General features: G+C 45.8%; 2 protein-coding genes across 2 annotated transcripts in view; one reads left to right on the forward strand and one right to left on the reverse strand.

The window, feature by feature from the left end:
- Positions 1 to 19,172, forward strand: part of LOC147899287 (WD-40 repeat family protein / notchless protein) — a 139,646-nt gene that overhangs the window by 38,313 nt on the left and 82,161 nt on the right. Inside the window, exon 4 of the mRNA XM_087377995.1 lies at positions 266 to 391. Coding sequence (XP_087234121.1) covers positions 266 to 391 — 126 coding nt within the window. The remainder of the gene's footprint in view (positions 1 to 265; positions 392 to 19,172) is intronic.
- Positions 10,215 to 11,660, reverse strand: LOC147899288 (uncharacterized). The gene is made up of 3 exons (XM_087378125.1): positions 11,614 to 11,660; positions 10,393 to 11,128; positions 10,215 to 10,229 (listed from the first exon to the last, which is right to left on the reverse strand). Exons 1-3 carry the CDS (start codon positions 11,658 to 11,660, stop codon positions 10,215 to 10,217), a joined length of 798 nt encoding a protein of 265 aa, XP_087234251.1.

A 19,172-nucleotide genomic window follows, 5' to 3' on the forward strand; every position in this document is an offset into this window, starting at 1 on the left:
TGTTTTTACATATTTGAGAAATGCTTATATAAAAAAGGGCTCTTTACTGCAATACATGTTTATTAACATTTTTGTCATCTTTTTCTTGTTGTCTTTGCACCTTTTGCTACCAGTTGCTCTTTACATATATATTTTGTGGTTTATGAAGCCAATGTTGGACTGGTTCATGCCCTCCTTTTGCGCAGTGAGACGTTTTTATTTTATAGTAATAGTTTCAACTGCAGGAGCAACGTTGAAACCATTGGCTTTTGTTATTCTTTTGCAGGTCATACAGAAGCTGTCCTGTCTGTGTCTTTTAGTCCTGATGGCCAGCAATTGGCAAGTGGCTCAGGCGATACAACAGTGAGATTTTGGGATTTGAATACTCAAACCCCTCTACACACGGGTACAGGTATGTGGTAAGGGCTCAATACATTCACTTGCATGGATAGGTGTAGCATCCACAGGATCTAATTCGCTGCCATTCTAACAAATTCAATAAGAGTAAATATGCTACTGAAGTTCCATTTGTAAAGTCTAGAGCTCACTGTGGGACAGTAATATGACAAGTCAGGCTTTGTAGCCCTGCTGTGAAATCATTTCTTGGAACTCTTACCGTATCTTTACCAGAAAGGAAGTGCCAGGGTTGGTAGCTCTGTTATTAAATCATTTCGTGGAACTCTTATCCAGGTACTGATTAATGTGTTTGGTCCTTGCTCTCCATCTTGTAGCCTTGAACCTCAGTTGGCCTGTTTGGCCTTTTCCACACCCCGACTCCGAGGTGGCAGACTTTGCCCCAGGTCAGGTCATATTTTGGCGCCCTACAAGAGGCCCATATGAGCCTGGATACCAGCCTTTTTCTGGGGCATCCCAGTCCACAAGGCTGGCCCTATACAGCTGCTCATGTGGCAGCCTTGTGGACCTGATGCTAACATGCAGTGCTCCATGCCTCCTTTGTGGAGTCCATCATGCTGCTCACAAAGCATCCCCTTGCCCTCCTAGACTTGACCACATGGCCATATGGCAGCCCATGCTGGCCATACCTTCTTACAGGTCTCTCTCTGTGATGTTCTCCTCATTTAGGGGCCCACATTTGGGGAGATGACCCTCATATTCCAATTGTAGAGCGAAGGAGTGGAGTGCAATGGAAGGAGAGAGCTCAAAGAGTACTTGCAAGAATGGATAAGAATGGAAGTAGAAGCGTGTCTACATGGTTCGCCTATTAGACTAAATGTCCTAAGTGTACTAACCCTAGATAGGACTAGTACTAACTGTACTGTCTATCCTACTAAGCCTCACAAGTAGAAGTAGCAACTATAGGCTGCTTTTTATCTTGAACCAAGATATGCACAAAGCCCCACGCATTAAATAATTGCCATTGTGCGACACTCTTGTGTCGTAACAACCAGCTGAATCACTGTAAAAGCATGCATGACCAATGAAGACTTCTCATCAGAAGCCCCACATGCTGTGTGCCCTTGAAGTAACGGAAGACACGTTTCACTGATGCCAATGCTATGTACTGGGTTTGTGCATATACCTGCTTAACTAGGAAATGACATACTGCAGATTAGGCCTAGTGTGGCACAAATAAATCAAGCAACCGATAGCGTGCTTATAAAGAGTGGCAACAAGGATCATTCGCATCTTCTGAGGAGAAACAGAAGCTAGGTGTCGAAACTAGCTTACAATCCTCAAATTGAAAGCGATGCAAGAGCTGTCCAATATACTTGGATTGGCTCATAATAATGCCCCCCTCAAAATGAACAAACTGGATGCCCATATTTGTCATGGAAAAAGATATGCAAATCGCAATTTGCTCTGTAGATGGCCGAGTGCATGCCATCCACATAAAGAATCAAAATTAGCAAATCTGCTCCACCCTTCCGGACATAAAGGGTTGTTTCTGTGGTGCTGTTCTGAAAACGAAGGCTTATCAAATGCGCATGAATCTTGGCATACCACACCCGAGGTGCCCGCTTCAATCCATATAAGGCCTTACGCAGCCGGTATACCTTATTTTTAGACCCCACAGCCTCAAAGGTAGAACATAAACCTCCTCAAGCAAGTCACAATGAAGAAAGGAAGTCTCGATATTTCATACATGGTACAATGATAACCATAAAAGATGAAATAGAAATCAGATTTTTCTTTATACCTGGAACATACAAAACTTCCAAAAGAGTGACTGCATCACATGAGATTGAAGTGACTTCCCACTTGACCAATGCCTCTCACCGGATAAGATGCATTATTGGTACATGTAACTATGCCCCCCTTAGTTGCATCATCCAAGGACAGAAATAGCTTATTGCAGGAGGTGATGTGCTTGGAGGCACCGCTATCAAAGTACCACTCTGACATCATAGATAAAGCTGCATCATTCTTGGAAGGATCGTTATGGCATGTGATAACAAGTGCCCAATCATCAAGAGCAATATTTGCTGCGTCATGGCTGTGCTCACTTGCTGTAGGAGCATCTGAAACAGCAAGCGCTTCTGCTGCTTCTTCCTCTCTGAAGCAATATGCTTTCTGCATTCTGAAATGTCATGCTGCAATAGGTGCATCTCTTTTTCTTCTTGTCATTACCCGAGCTAGAAGGAGATGAGGTAATAGCACTAGGTTTAGGCTTGCTGAAATTCTTGTCCCCCTTGCCTTTGCCTTTCTGATTAGTGGCAAAGGATTGATCTGTATTCAAGGAGGCAGCCCGGTTTGCATGGTTCTGCTCCTCCTACAAAAGCAACGTGATAAGATGATCAAAGGTATAGTGCTTGGGGTGACCCATGGCCACCAACCTCAATGTCATACTGATAAGAATCAGGAAGGCCACTCAGCGCAGTGGACACAACCTGAGGATCTGGCACAATCTGATAATTGTTAATGAGTTGCTCTCTGTAATCCTTGATCTTGGTCAAGTAGGCATCCATGCTGTCCCCTTAGTCCATCTTAACACCATCTAACGGCTTGCGTAAAAAGGCAAGACTGAATATGGTGGACAATAAACCTCTTCACGGACAAGGCAATGAAAGCATTTGCCTGTGCATCTCTCCCATCGCATCGGATCTGATTCTGATTAGGAGGAATGCTGGTGATGTAGGTTGATGGTCACTATTTCTTAGTCCTTTTTCATCGTATTTAATTTGCACACAAAGAAGGGCACTGATTGGGGGTCCAAGATGGGGATCCCTGCCTGTAGGCCATTTTATTCAACAAAATTCACCTTTTGGGTTTGACAAGGACCAAGAAAAACACGAGGAAAAATAGTGAGTGCACAAGAATCTTGACTGAGCTCAACATGGGTGAGCCATGCCCATACAGATATAATCAACCCAATCAACTCTCAGACAGATAGTCTTTCAATACTGACATTGAGAGATGGTCCGATGAGTTAGAGGGACCAGAGGCCTTTGTAAAGGTGGACAGGAATGTTTTCCTTGGCAGCCAGCATGCTGTATCAGCTTTGTTCTCAAAACATCCTTATGAGCAGCATGTATGATTGCATTGAAGGAATGCACATGTCCTGGACATGGACTGTAGTGCTAGCAGCAGTAGAAGTACAAAGAAGACTATAGCAGGGACCAGCGACATGGACTGGAGCAGGGAAGAAGCAGCAACACAGGTTCGTGGCAGATCTGGGACAGAAGCAGCAGCACCTACAGACAGTGGGAGCAACAGCAACTGCAAGGCGACAGTCTGTAGAGAAGGCCCTGCAAGGGCAGTACAGGTTGGGGCAGAAGAATATGGAGCGGACCTGTCTGCGGCCTGCCATGTGTCAGGTCGACAGGTAGGTGGAGTATACTAGGTGGGGCAGTCTGCAGATCTGGTCAGTCTACTGCTGGGGGCATCCAGCACCTATATAAAGGGCCCCTGGAGGGGTAGTTCCTTCATTTTGTGCATCTATGGAGCCTCAGTCAGGGCTGCAGTTCAAGCAGCAGGGAGGTCTATAGATCCACACATCAGAGCCTTGGAATAGGCTGCCAACAGAGCAGCTTGGGATCAGGGAGCCTTGCGCTTCACCATTGGCTGCAAATGGAAGCAGCAGGCAGGTTCAAGTATCAGGGTGAAACAGTACCTCACCTTTGATTGTCCACCATAGAGACTACACCTGGGGGATGGTGGCTTGGTTGACAGAGGGAGGACACACGTTTCAGATTGATGAGATCTCCCCAGCCTACCGGATACAGGGTCAAAGCATCTAGAGGATTGCACTCCATGAGGCAGTCCATCCTGACAGCCCTGTGGCAATGGCAGAGGCTTGAGGCCTCCCGCTCTTTTGGAGGACCGATCATTCTCTTGTATATATTTTCATGAGTGCTTCTCTTAGATGTTTTTCCTATAATATACAGGGCCTCTGCAACCAGAATAAATGGAGGCTTCTCTGGCATTATATAAATACAACTCATCCGGATGTTGTATGTCTCCAAGAGCATAATCAGCATTTTTTTGCTGGACAGCATGGGTTTTTTTCAGGATATGATATATTCTATTCAGGATCGGAACAATTCTCTGGGCTGTGCATTTTAGCCAGACATGATCTGCAACCCTTGATAGCATATAATGATCTAGGTGGACGATGGATGATTATTCAATGTATGATCAATGGAGAGATTTTTGAAATAGTATCTTTGTATGCCTCTCAAAATTCAGCTTCCAGAGCTCAAATGTGGAACTCCATAAAGCAATATCCTTGGTCCTCTAATGCTCTACTTTGCGGTGATTTCAACAATTCTCCTCACTGGAAGGACAATACCACGCATAAATCACATATGCTGCCCTCTGAAATCCAGCAATGGGAACACCTCCTTCTCCTAGGGAGGACAGTGTTTGGGAGGTGGTAGCCAGCATCACGGCTTGGAATATTTGGGTGGCTCGCTGCAGTCTTGTGATGGGTGAGCACCCGGTTCCACCCTCGGCTACCCTAGTTGTGTTGGAAAGGTCACCTCCCCATCTGTAAGCCCCCAAATGAGGAGAGCGTGGGGGAGGGAGACCTTGGGCAGGATGTGCCCCAAAAGAAGAGAGGAGGGTACTTGGCTGATCTGTAGGAGCATAAGGCGGAGCAGAGGACAGCAGTAGGGACCCAAGAGAAGAGGCTATGAGCTCACGGATGACATCAGCAACAGTACAGAACAGTACGGAGCTGAGGCGCACATGTGGGGGCAGATCAGGGAGCCAAGAAATAGCGCAGCATAGTGGGGGTCTATGGGCAGGTATACAGCCTGCAGCAGGGTCTCCAGCAGCAGCAAAGGGGAGCCTAGCAGCAGCCCAAAAGGGCCTGGCTAGGGCCCTTATATAGGGCTGGTTGGGCTGAGCCAACCAGGTCGGTTGGGCCAGCCAACCAGGTCTGTCCAGTCGGCCCATTTAGGGCTGGCTGGTCGGTCCATTTGAAAGGGCCTTGAGCCCTATAAAAGGATAGGCCTTGGGCCTCATTTTACATCCAGCATCCAGCAATCCAGTAGGCAGAAAGGAGCAGCAGGAGGCCACCCTCTGGGCCTATATCCAGGAGGTGAGAGGGTGCTTGAAGGGCTGCAGACTTAGCTCCAGGAAGGGCTGGACCTTGGCTGTCTTCTAAGGCAGAAGGTTGCTGAGATCATCATCTTCTGGAGCAGCCATTCACAAGCAGGTTGGAGCAGTGGAACAGCTATCTTGGGGCCTACATTCAGGAGGACCAAGGGGACCTGTGTGCTGCAGACAAAGCTTGGCAGGGGCTGCCCACCTAGGCTGATTCACAGGCAGTAAGGTGGAGAAGAACACACTAGACGGAAAGTCTACAGAAGTTCGAGGTGGAGCACTCGGGCTCGAGTCTAGAGATAACTAGTAGATAGGAGAAGGACCTTGTGGTAAGATCAGCGGACCACACCATTGGTGGGACTCTGGATCTATCTCTCTTGTATTGTGTCCATAGTTTTGGACGGAAATATATTATTTTGGTGGTTTCTCTATCTGGCTGGTTCATTGTCTATTGATGAGTCTGCACATCAATGTGATGCACATTAAGTAAAGAAGTTTGTGATTCCACACCCCACACGCACACTGTGTGAGCTCCTGGGCATTACTATCAGTCTTCCGCTGTGTGTACCCTCTGTTGGGTAATTTCTAACAAGTTGCCATCTGGCAGGATATCATTTACACTCTTCGGTCCACCTGGGAGCGTGGGACTCCAGGCTCCAGGGCGACTATCGAGAGGCGTGCTCGTTTCTGCAAGGCTTCGCCTGCAGGTGCTTTCTACGTCTTCACTCCGCGAGGGATTCGCTGGCTGTATAGTCCCCCCACTTGGTTGTTAGCCCGAGTTCCAGAGATCCCCTAGGCAGTGAGCTGGGTTTCTCTGGAACAGGCCGGTTTCTTTCTTTCAGCCTTTTCCGGTTTTTTCCATACTCAGCACCTTCGGGGCTGCTGTCTTGTATGAAATCTTTCAAGCATTAATAGAAGGTTCCTTTCTTTGGGAAAAAAAAAAAACTGATGTACAGCCCTGTTTACTCTTTTAGACTATTATTTAGGTACTCTAAAATAATGTGGGTTGCTTTTTGCACTGGGGAGCTGCCATGTGCCCTCCCTAAAGCAGATGTACTAGAGGGTTTCTTGCTGTCCCATAGACCTTTTGGTATCCAGTGGACGTTAATAGACTTTCTTTCTTTCTTTCTTTCTCTCTGTCTCGCATAGACCCTTTGGTCTTTCAAAGATTTTTAATAAACTCTCTCTCTCTCTCTCTCTCTCTCTCTCTCTCTCAGATTCTAGAGACACTGATATGGGGAGTGATGAGTCTATATGAGTCAGTTAGAGGCAAAGTCCGTGCCCCAGAGGGTATATCGGATTGGGTCGAGAGTATGATCGGAGTGAAGCAGGGCTATCCCCTCTCACCGATCCTTTTTGGGCTCTACACTTCTTTCATTGGCTGATCTTATGATATAGATACTGCTATATGTTGATGACATGGTCCTTATCTCATCCTTAGCGGAGGGGCTGCAGAGACTTCTGGAGGCCCTAGAGGTGTTTTGCAGAGAGAGAGACTTGACAGTCAACCTTGGGGAGACCAAGGTTATGGTCTTCAACACGTCACATGCAGTGCTTCGCCGACTTAGTTTCAACTATCGAGATGAGCCAGTGGAGATAGTGCAATCCTACACATGTGACATATTTGAGAGTAGTCTTCACAGGACCCCGTTTCACTATGACACATGCAGCCCAGGCACGACTCAGACGGCGGTGGGGTGCTTTGGCACAATTGGAGAGACATTGCTTCAAGGCACACTTTGAGGACCCATTGACGAAGTGCTAGCTCTTCGATACACTAGTGCGGCGACTGTCTGCCATGTATGCAGCACCCTTCAGGGGTTTTGATCTACCGATAGCAAGGTGGAGGAGATTTGAGCGGCTACAGGTGACCATGGGATCTAGGATGATTTGGAGCAAGCCCTCAGTCCCTCATGAGATAGTATAGACAGAGTTTGCCACGACACCACTACACACTGATGCCATCTTCCAGACAGTGACATTCATTCATAGAGTTTGGGACCTACCCCACTAGAGACTACCGAGGTTGGCCCTGGAGTCATCTAGAAGATTAGCTGAGAGTGGGGCGGACACATTGTATGCACGTGTATCCACATGGTTTGCCAGACACGGGATTCAGATGGATTGGCTCCCTCCCTTTTAGTACAGTATGGATGCACCCCCTAAGTCGATCCCGCGAGATGAGATTAACCGTATCATACGGTTAGATCTCCTCCAACTCTCCACACATCTTGGACTTTTTGGGGGGGGGGGGGGGAGGGGTCAGGAGCTCCCCATCAAGACGCACTTTTATCGCAATCATTTCTTGAGCGTCTCAAAGGAAGGGTTCATCATCAGACCCCAATATCTCAAGGATAGAGGAGTCTCACATGCATTGAGGATCTCTATTGGGCAGATGCGGGTTTCATCCCATCAGCTGAGGATTGAGATATGGAGAGCAACACGTTTACCCAGAGAGGAGGGGATTTGCATGCTATGCACACTGGGAGTGATTGAGACAGAGGAGCACGTTCTTTGCGCCTGCCCAGTCTATTACAAGATCCGAGGGCAATACCACTGTCTCTATCAGGATGGGAGTGGCTTCGGTTCACTATCATGATTGATCCACTTCCATGACTAGGTCTGCGTTGGGCTCTTTCTGCTTGAGATGCGCCGACACAGGGAGACCCTGCTACGATAGATTAGAGATAGCAGGGAGCGATCAGACCACAACATACAGAGACTGATCAGACACATCGGCGGGTCATAGATTTCTATGTCTGTGAGTCAGCCCCAGGACACAGTGGGATGGAAGAGGAGCTAGCCGATATGCAGGAAGTCTGGATTTTTGAGAGAGGGGTGCATAGGCTACTCGTGACACGGAGAGCGACCAGAGCACCCTCTATTGAGGTCATACCTATTATATCTTTCCTCAGAGGTGACCGCTCGAGACGAGGGGTCACTCTGAACATAGCTCAACAAGTTCCAGATCAAGGAGACCAGGTTCCCCTCCGCCACCATAGCATGAGACCGCCAGACAGATGTAAATCCGAGACATTTTTACCGCTCATAGGTGTGCCATCACGGTGCCGGGTTTCGGATTCTGAGTTCCAGCCCCAATCTCAGCCTACCTCAGATAGCACGTGACATATTTTATACTTGATTTCGCTTGAGCTATTGAGCTTCTTTATTATAGCAAGGGCCTTAGCGCGCCTCCCAGCCCTTTGTGGCTTGTGAAACCGGCCTTCGATAAACAAAAGGGCAGCGATCTTCTTCTACTCAGTCATAAACTTCATAAATAGCCACAATGCAAGCTTCAATCACTTAAATCACTTAGCACAACTTAGAAACAAGCTTCAACAACAACAAAGCTGAGATGCCCTTGCTCTATGAAAATAGTACACAGTGCACCCACTGGCCCCAAATGCCTTGGCGCCCCTTACGGTATTTATTTAATGCTTCTGAATGGAAATGCTTTACAACAAGGGTTCAACCCTGCACTTTTCCTCTCTGCAAATCCTCTACTTGTCTTCAAGGCATCTAATCCCAGTGCACCACCAGAATTCCCACTGGCAAGGCATACTCAAGCATTCACTTCTGATCTGACACAACTTAGAGGCATTCAGGCATCCAAACCATTGGCAAATTGAGCTCAAGGCAGCCTCAAGGCTATCACATGCATCCACACTGTCCTTAGGCCTTCCATAAGACCACCCTTGCCTTTGGGTGCTTCCTAGTCTTGAAAGGACTGCACAACAACACGCATGCACTGCAAAAGCTGCAAAGCAAGAAAGAACAAGGAAAAACTGAACCTGGAACCAACTCCCGCTGTCTGTGGCAGAGGGGTGAGCTCCTTCCTCGCACCTATCCTCTGTCCAGGCTCCCCACAGGGTGCAGGTGTCTTCCAGCAATTAGGAGAAGAGAGAAATGAAGGTAGAGAGTGGAGGGTGAACAAGAAAGAGCTGTAGAGGAAAGATGGTTCACAGATTTGCCCCGAAATGATCTGTGCCTGAGTCTTAAGAGAAGGTGCTAAAAGTAGCAGGGAAAGTTCCTCTTGCAGCCTGCACTGGTCCAAAACAGCTCCAGAAGCCACCACGCAGCCAAAAACATGTGCACAAAGGTCCAGCACAGCAAAAGACAACCCCGGGCACCTGCTGGAGGCAGCTGAGCACGTCTGTACGGCCGTTCGGACGTCCGTACAGTTCGTACAAAAAATTTCAGAAAGTTCAGAAATGACTTCTGGCAGTTCCTAGAAGTGCGTACTAGCCTTGGAACAGTCAAAACGGCTTAAAACGGCTGAAAACAGGCTTGAAACAGCTCAAACAGCTCAAAAACTGCACAAGAACAATTGAAAACGTCCAACACCTCTGGGAGAGTGAGGGGAGAGAGATGGAGGGTGGGGGAAGGGCATGCATACACATGCATGACAAATGACATCTCCTTCTTGCCATTTGCCCCTTCATTAAAGTCCTAATACCCATACCAAGGACAACGTTGGTTGTCCTTGGGCCCAACTTTTAGACCCCTCTTTTAAAGCCTCTGCCTTGCCCCTAGGACCTAGTAGTGCACCTAGACTTTGCCCTTAGGAACTTCTAGGAAGTGTGCACTTCCTCTAGCCAGTCCCTCACGGCCAAACCATTACAACACTTAACCACGGTTAACCTTGGGTTAAGCGTAGGTTGAGTTACGAAGATACTTTACATCACTTTTCACGTCCTCGTGACATACCCTCCTCTTAAAACAACAAACTACCTAGGTTGTTGCTGAAAAAGTACAAATAGGCAGAAATAGCTCATACCAGAATATACATCATCTGTAAGATACAACCTGCAATGATAATATGGGCTAGGAGAGCTCGAGAGTCCATCCATACATCAATGCATCCTCTATGTCGAGTGTCGTGAACACCCATCATGGAGACCTCACAGTAGAAATACTGTCAGCAAGCAGCATCTCGGGTGAGACAATCGGTGCCACCAAGCGATCTCTAGATATATGAGCAGTTTGAATCAAGGAAGGGGAGGTGCTACCCTCCTCTTGAGCACCAGGCAATGCTCCAGAACTCTGGTCTACTGAACCTGTAGGAGCCTGTACCGTAGTTGGCGCAAGCTGAAACGCGTCAAGGTAGAGCTGCAAAATCTGAGGTGAGTCTGCCAGGTCACCCTCCTCCATCCACCTCGGATCCAGTGCAAGATAATTCCTGAACTTCACCAGGTAGCGACGGGAAACTCTACCTTTCACTTTTCTTTCCATATGTGCCAAAATCTGTTCCGGAACCAAGATTTCATCCAACTCTTCCACCTCGGGCTGATCCTCATGCAGCAGGTCAGCAGGCACATCACCTTGGAAAGGCTTCAATAAACTCACATGAAAGGCATTGTGTATGGTCCAAGTGGCAGGTAGCTTCAACCTGTAAGCTACATCATTAATGCGTTCAAAAATCTGAAAAGGACCATAATACCGCATCTTTAGCTTTGTGTACACTTTCGTCTTGCCTTTCATCTTCCTGAGTCGTGCTTTTTGAAAACGCAGCAGCACCCAATCGCCCTCTTTCAAGAGCAACTCGCGGCGATGCTTATGGGTTGCCCGTTTGTGCTTCTCTTGGCTCTTCTGGAGGGCTGTTTTGACCTTCTGGTAAGCAACATCCAAACTTTCCACAAATCTGTCCGCTTCAAAAATCTTGTGACTAGATGTATCCTTGACATAGCATGAGGCAAACCCTTGAGGGGGGGGTATGTTGGGATATTTGTGATCAAGGGATTGCTTTAAGGTGCATGTGTGCATCTAGTACCAGTCACATGTGCGTGCGTGCGTGTGTGTGTGTGTGTGTGTGTGTGTGTGTGAAGCATAGTGTGTGTGTGTATGGTGAAGGAAGAAAGCTTCCTGTTACGCTGTATCAGAGCTCAAAACACGGTGTTTTGGAGCAGCTACTACCTGTCGTACAGCCCGCCAGAGCCCTGTACAGATTCCGTATAGGTGTACGGCCTGTACGGACTGTTCCGCCTGCTACAGTTTGCTGCTACCAGTTCATCTCCGGCTCCTGGATCGATTTCATACAGGGATTTGCTTGCGGACTACATCTATACACTGATTTTGAAGGCTTTTTGCTCCCGTTTCTCTCCTCTTGGGCCCCTGGGTCCGGTGCACCTTTCCCATCGCCAAAATCTTTCCTTTTTCTTTGAAATATAGTTCATCTGGGAATTTTTACTGGTTTTTTCTCTCCTTTTCCTCTATAAAACTGTTTTTATCTTCTCTCGACCTCTACATCTCTCTTTCCCCTCTTTCTCCTTACAAATACACTTCTTTTCTCTTCTCTGTGGGCTTCTTCTGGGCTTTTTTTGGGACTGGTTTTTTTTCTCCACTATCACTTTACAGGTACCTCCTTTCTGGGTTCCACTTTTTACAAAGCTATGGCTGAATATTCCTATGAAAAAACTTTTCAAAAGGATCGTTCAGTTCATTGCAAGAAGCAAAAGCAGGCTGAGGGTCAGCATGACCCAGTACATGATTCTCTTGAGGCACAACTGGTCTATGATGTCATGCATGAAGGATTTGCAGACACAAGGAAAGAGTGGCAAGACTCGGTTCCATCGGTTGACCTCATGGTTGAAGTGGATGAAATTGTGGATCCAGTTAGAGAATATGCAAAAAACGCAGTCATTTTATTTTTTCCAAGCCGGATGCCACCTGCTGCAGAGATAGGCAACTGGTTGACTCGCACACTGGCTGGCTCGTTTGTTCGCAAGGTACACTATGCAGCCAGGGGTTTTTTTGAGGTCATTATGGTGGATGAGATACATAGACAAATGTGGGCAGCAAATGGTGCACGTATTGCCATGGTCACCCACAAGGGATTTTCAGGCTTTAATCTGACATAGATGTCCGGTCTGGGTTGAAGTTGTAGACTTCCCGCAATGCATGGCTTCACTCTTGCCTAAAATTGCAGCAACTTTAGGCAAAGTGGTCTGCCCACTTTACCTTTTTTTTGGGACTGGTTTTTTTTCTCCACTATCACTTTACAGGTACCTCCTTTTTGGGTTCCACTTTTTACAAAGCTATGGCTGAATATTCCTATGAAAAAACTTTTCAAAAGGATCGTTCAGTTCATTGCAAGAAGCAAAAGCAGGCTGAGGGTCAGCATGACCCGGTACATGATTCTCTTGAGGCACAACTGGTCTATGATGTCATGCATGAAGGATTTGCAGACACAAGGAAAGAGTGGAAAGACTCGGTTCCATCGGTTGGCCTCATGGTTGAAGTGGATGAAATTGTGGATCCAGTTAGAGAATATGCAAAAAATGCAGTCATTTTATTTTACCAGGCCGGATGCCACCTGTTGCAGAGATAGGCAACTGGTTGACTCGCACACTGGCTGGCTCGTTTGTTCGCAAGGTACACTATGCAGCCAGGGGTTTTTTTGAGGTCATTATGGTGGATGAGATACACAGACAAATGCTTTTGGAACATTCGCCCCTCTTTTTTGGGCAGCAAATGGTGCACGTATTGCCATGGTCTCCCACAAGGGATTTTCAGGCTTTAATCTGACACAGATGTCCGGTCTGGGTTGAAGTTGTAGACTTCCCGCAATGCATGGCTTCACTCTTGCCTAAAATTGCAGCAACTTTAGGCAAAGTGGTCTGCCCACCACGGCCTAATGGCAACTCAAATCGATTTTGCATTCTCTGGGATACTGATAATCCCACATTAGACTCTTATTCAGTCACGGTGAACAATGTAGACATGGGCAGTGCTTTTTATAAACTGAAATGGGGATTATTTGCAGGGGCTTGTTTTGATTGCAAAAAATTTGGACACATGGCTTCACAGTGTCCAATGAATCAGCATAAAATGCCTCCTACTACTTTGCCTGTTCAAATGCCTACTAAAGATGCTCCTACCTCCATTGCAAATAAAAACAAAGGTAGTCGACAGTTTTTTGGAATTCAGGATAAAGGCAAAGCTCCAGTGGTTTCAAATGGGAATGTTTCTTCACATTCACCTCCTGCTATTCAACCCTCAACAAAAGGACAAAAATCTCCAACTGATGGATGACAAAGTCCAAGAAAAGTTATTTCTGCTCGAAGACTTCCACCCCCTCGCACTTGGAATGGTGCGTCTTCTAGTGGAAACACCCCAGAGGTCAATACAAGAATTGGGATCACATGGGCTGCAGTGACAGCTAGCAGAACACTCTTCCCTGAAGAAGAGGTTGCTGCTTTGCTGTCTACTCCTCAGGTGGATATTTCTTCTCAGGGAAGAGGCCTTGACCCTGAGATAGAAATGCAGGGCTGACATCATGAAGTTTGCTGTTGTACATAGCTGTTATTTTACTATAAATATCTGTAAATATGACTGCTCATATCAAATGTTTTACACTCAATGTCTAGGGGATGTGTGACAGTAGGAAATGGAAATCTGTGTGGCTGTATATCAATAGATTTCAGCCTGACATAGTGGCATTACAAGAACACAACCAACATGTCTATGCAGGAAAGACAGGTCACTACTATGGCTATGATATTTTCTATGCTGGGGAGCACTCTTTCTCAGGGGTAGTCATTCTGATCAAACATGAGCTTTAGCCAGTTATTGCTTTAAATGACAATAAAGGCAGATGGCTTATTCTTCAATGCATCATTCGAGGAGAGGTGTTTGAATTTGCTTCTGTCTATGCACCTCAATCCTCTCGAGAAAGAACTGCAATTTGGGATGCCATGCAACAATAGCCATGGAGATATCATGCCTTTATATGTGGGGATTTCAATAATGCTCCACAACAGGGTGACAATACCTCCAGACATACTCATATGTTAACCCCTGAAAGGCATGCATGGTCTCAATTACTGATGCATCTAGATTTAGTTGACCGTTGGAAGGAATTGCAGCCTTTGTCACCCGGATACACCTTTCAACATAATGCCCTTTCTTCTTATCAGGCACGTCTGGATCGATGGTATAGTGTAGCTCCGCAACAAAATGGTGATGTTACATGCAAAAATTCACTTGTCAGGACCTCACTGAACTCAGCGATCTTCGTTCATTGTCCCTGCATGAGCAAACAACACTATGCCAAGCTAGACATTGTCTTAAACTCAATGATCACAGGAAACTGGCTAAATGGGAGACTAGAGCAAGACAAAGAGCCTTTACAGATAAAGGCTGCTCTTTTAAACAATTTTTCAAAAGCTTGCATCAGAGGAGATTAAAAACAGAAATTTGCAGGGTGCTTATGCCTGATGTGATGGTTCATGGACTACCTCACGGTCATAGCTTGCTTCTGTTTGTGTGCATCATTTCTCTCAGCAGTTTGGTTCTGCAGTTCCTCCCTCGTAGTTTGGTTGCACGAAATTCACTGTTACAGCATGTTTCTCCTATTATTTCCACTACTCAAGCTTTGGAATTGGAGGAACCTTTTACTGAGAGGGAATTGTCAGATGCAATCAAATCCTGTGGCAGATGGAAATCTCCAGGATGGGATGGTCTTACAGTTGAGTTTTTTCTAGAATATTGGCCTCTTTTGAAGCATACATTGCTGCATATGGTGAACGCTGCTTGGCAAAATCAGAAAATGCTAGACACATGGAAGAGAGGTCTTGTTAAACTCCTTCCAAAAAAGCAAATTTGTGAATCTTTGGCCGACTGGAGACCTATCACCCTTATGCCAGTCATTTACAAAGTTACTACCAAAATGATTGTCGATCGGCTAAAGGGGTTTTTACATGATGGGTTGCATCCTGCGCAATATGGTTTTGTTCTGCGTAGGCATATCACAGATAACATTGCTAATGCCTATGTTGGAATTGAATATGCCAAATACACGCAGCAGGATGTTTTGCTATTGCAAGTTGATATTGCCAAAGCCTTTGATACTGTTAAGTGGGATTTTATTTCATCGACTATGCAGACATTGGGATTTGGCACAAAAATGCAGCAAGTTATCACTTGGCTATATCAAGATAGTAAAGCTGCCTGCATACTTTCAGGGGATATTTCTACAACCTGGACTCTTGGTTGTTCTGTTAGGCAAGGATGTCCCCTAAGTGCTTTACTTTTCGCCATAGCCACTCATCCAATGCTTCAATATCTAGACCACCTTTTGGACACTGACCAGTTGCACGGTTTGGAGATTCATGGCAGTCATAGCATGATCGCTCAAGCATATGCTGATGATTCTTTCTTTACCCCAAAAAATACTCGGAGTGATCTGTCCATGATTATGCAGGCTCTTTCTACATATGGATTGGCTGCTGGTCTTCGGGTCAATTTTCAGAAATCAAAATTGTTGCCATTGCATGCTCATGAATGGCATAGTCTTTTGTGGCCTGGGGAAATTGTTCCCGCTTCTCAATTGATTCGACATCTTGGCTATCCTCTAGGTTGGGGACTCACCCGTTCTCAACAAACTGCTTGGGTGCTCACAAAGTTGAGGGCAAAACTTGAATATTGGAAGCTTGCAACTTGGCCATTACATGTTCGTTTGCGAATTACTCAATCCATTTTGATAGCATACATACAATTTTTTCTGCCTCTCATTATGTTCACTAAGGCAGATCTGGTTTCCTTTATGTCAGCTATCATGGAAATTTTCTGGTGTTTAAAAAATGGCAAGAAAAGTCTCAGATTACTCTCTATGCATCGTCTCTGTTCTCCAAAGATGCACGGGGGTCTGAACATTCTCAATATTCAAATGCATTTACTTGCTCACAGAGGGAAAATGATGTTGCAGTTTATGCAAGGAGATCAGCCTTGGGCTTTCATGATCCGCTCTCTTTTATTACATATTCATACTTCTGCCTTTGGGCATTGGCAGCCTACTCAGTGGGATTTCCTATTTGGCTCTATCCAAGGCAAGATCAGAGGCTGCCCTTTTGTCTCTCGCCTGCTTCTTGATTGGAAACATATTTTATCCCACTTGGAATGGAATGGCCGGGATTCTTTGTCGGGAAATTCTTTGAGGGCTGAGAATATTTATTGGTCTAAAGTATTCCACCCTTCTTTGGCCATACAAGAACCCAGACGTTCTTATTTTCTCTCTTTCAAAGGCATTTCTTCTGTGGCGGATGTACTTCAGGATGATGGCACTCTTTTATCCTTTTCTATGGCTGCTAGCAAATACGGTTTGGGAGCTCATTATCGTCCTTTATGGCATAGGATTTCAGCAATGCTTCAACCGTTCTTGCCGGTATCTCGCTTGAAACTTCAGAATAGGCTTGAGGATTGGATTTTACATTCTTCTTCCTCTTCAGCCCGTCCTTTGAAGCTCTCACATATCACAGTGTCATCTCTGTATAAAGTGTTATTATTTCCGCCTTGGATTTCTGACAGAGCAAATACTGTTTGGCATATGGATCGCCCACTAAAGTGGTGGAGAAAACGACTGCGTCTCCTTTGGCATTATAAAGTCCCTCTTCGGCAACAGCTTTTCCTTTGGCGAGTCCTGCTTGGCATTTTTCCATCTGTCCAGTTACTCGCACATAGACATATTGCTCCGGCTGTTTGCCACAGATGCCTACACTCTACTGAATCTGTGCTTCACATCTTTTGGTTCTGTCCACACACTTGTGACTTCATCGCTCTCATCCGAGAGAGGCTTCGAGCGAGATTTCCTACTGTTACTTTTGGCAGGTTTTTCTGGTTGTTTGGTTTTCATCCAGCTAGACAGGGTTTTGACTTATTTTTTGTATGGGTACGCTACTGGGCACTGTGGACTTTATGGATGGACAGAAATCATAGAGTCTTTGGTGATCCCCTATTTTCATCTTTTGTTTTTTTCAAACGATCTCTGCAGCAATCATTCTATGATTGTGTTCAGACTCGTTTGATTGATCAAGATGTATATACAGCCTATACTGAGATCTTCAGTTGAGTAGTAGTTACTCCACTTTCGAAGTAACTATGAATGTAATTATTTTACAGCAATAAAAGATTTCTTCCCACAAAAAAAAAAAAAAAAGTGTGTGTGAAGCACACTTAGTACTATCTAGGACCATGACATAGGTGATGATGCAGTAGAAGGCACCGAGGTGCCAATGATTTAGGAATTCCCTATGATGTAAGGCTAATTGCCTTTGATGTAGGAGGTATCTTTGAGAATATGGGTACCACGCTGAATTTCTCATCCTCTTTCCATCCTGAATCTGATGGGCAGTCCGAAGAAGCCAATTCCACTGCCCTTGATCTTCTCAAATGCTATGTTTCGGATCAGCAATCGAAATGGGAGCAATTTTTGCCACTTGTTGAGTTCGCGTACAACAACACTGTACACTCATCCACGGGGAAAGCCCCCTTTGAAATTGTGGCAGGAGAACGGAAGGTACCTCCCATTCTTGTCATCCGCGGGTCTCTATCACTGACAATTGATTGAGGCATCCCGTGATGTTTAAACACATGAGACATAAAGAGTCTCGCCATCTGGTCTGCTGTAATTTTCTTTCTGATGGGAATGAAGTGGGCCTGCTTGCTGAATCTGCAAATAATGGTCCATATCCCATCATGTCCTGATGGTGTACGAGGAAGATCAAAGATAAAATCCATGACAATGCTCTGCCAAGGTCGATCGGGAATAGGTAGAGGCTGCAGCAGTCCAGCCAGCTTCTGCCTGTCATATTTCACCTTTTGGCAGGTGATGCATGTCCAGACATATGCCTCGACATCTTTCCTCAATGATGGCCAAAAGAAATAGTGCTCCACAGCTTTGATGGTGGCATCAATGCCTTCGTGTCCTGCATAGGGTGGAGCATGACTCTCTGTCAACACTTTGGGCCTCAACTGTTTCGTGACAAACAATCTGCCATGCATCATCAGAAATCCGTCTTTGAGAGTATAGTGCTCATGCCTCTGTCCATCAACCAACTGATCATGAATCCGTGAAAAATCAGCATCATTGGCATATTGATCCTTCATGGCATCAAGCTCATCATGATATGCAATGGTCACCACTGAAATTTGTGGCTTAACAGACACTGCATTTGGAGTGGGCTTGCGTGACAGTGCATCTGCAACAACATTCTTCTTCCCAGGCACATGCACAATCTGAAAATGAAACATAGAAAGAAAATTTGCCCACCTCATATGCTTCTCAGACAACTTTCTTTGTATGAGAAAGTACCGCAGTGATTGATGATCGGTATGAACATGAAAATCAGCACCCAAAAGATAATGCTTCCAGGTTGAAAGAGCATGTATGACAGCCAACATCTCTTTCTCATAGATGCCAAAATTCATTTCAGCATCCTGGAGCACTCTACTCTCGTATGCCACGACTCTTCCATCCTGCATAAGTACCCCTCCTACGCTGTTCCCATGTGCATCTGCTTGGATAGTGAAGGGTTTGCGAAGATCTGGCAAAATAATCACAGGATCTGAGCAGAGTCGCTCCTTCAGTAGGTCAAAAGCTGCAATTTCTTTGGGACCCCATCTGAAAGTGACCCCTTTCTTTTGTAAGGCATGTAAAGGAGATGCAATCTCTGCAAAATACCGAATGAACCTCCTGTAGTATGAGCACAAGCCCAGAAAGCTACGTACTTCATGGATGTTCTTCAGGTGTGGCCAATTCCTGATGGCCTCTACCTTGGCAAGGTCCATCCTAACTCCATCCTTGGAAACAATGTGCCCGAGAAAGTGGATCTCATGCATGAAGAATTCACTTTTCTTGGCATTGACAAGCAGCTTATGCTTCCGTAGCTCCTCGAGAACAATTGCCAGGT

Source organism: Dipteris shenzhenensis, chromosome 8 (genome assembly GCF_047967505.1).
Source record: "Dipteris shenzhenensis isolate YYH24624 ecotype China chromosome 8, Dip_SZ_1.0, whole genome shotgun sequence".
Taxonomy (NCBI): Eukaryota; Viridiplantae; Streptophyta; class Polypodiopsida; order Gleicheniales; family Dipteridaceae; genus Dipteris; species Dipteris shenzhenensis.

Bases quoted from the DNA above. Each gene is read 5' to 3' on its own strand.
- LOC147899288 (XM_087378125.1), bottom strand. From the start codon at position 11,660: ATGAACTATATTTCAAAGAAAAAGGAAAGATTTTGGCGATGGGAAAG. The intron at 11,129-11,613 runs GTGCACCGGACC...TGAAGCGGACAG, and splicing joins AGATTTTGGCGATGGGAAAG to ATTTGTGGAAAGTTTGGATG.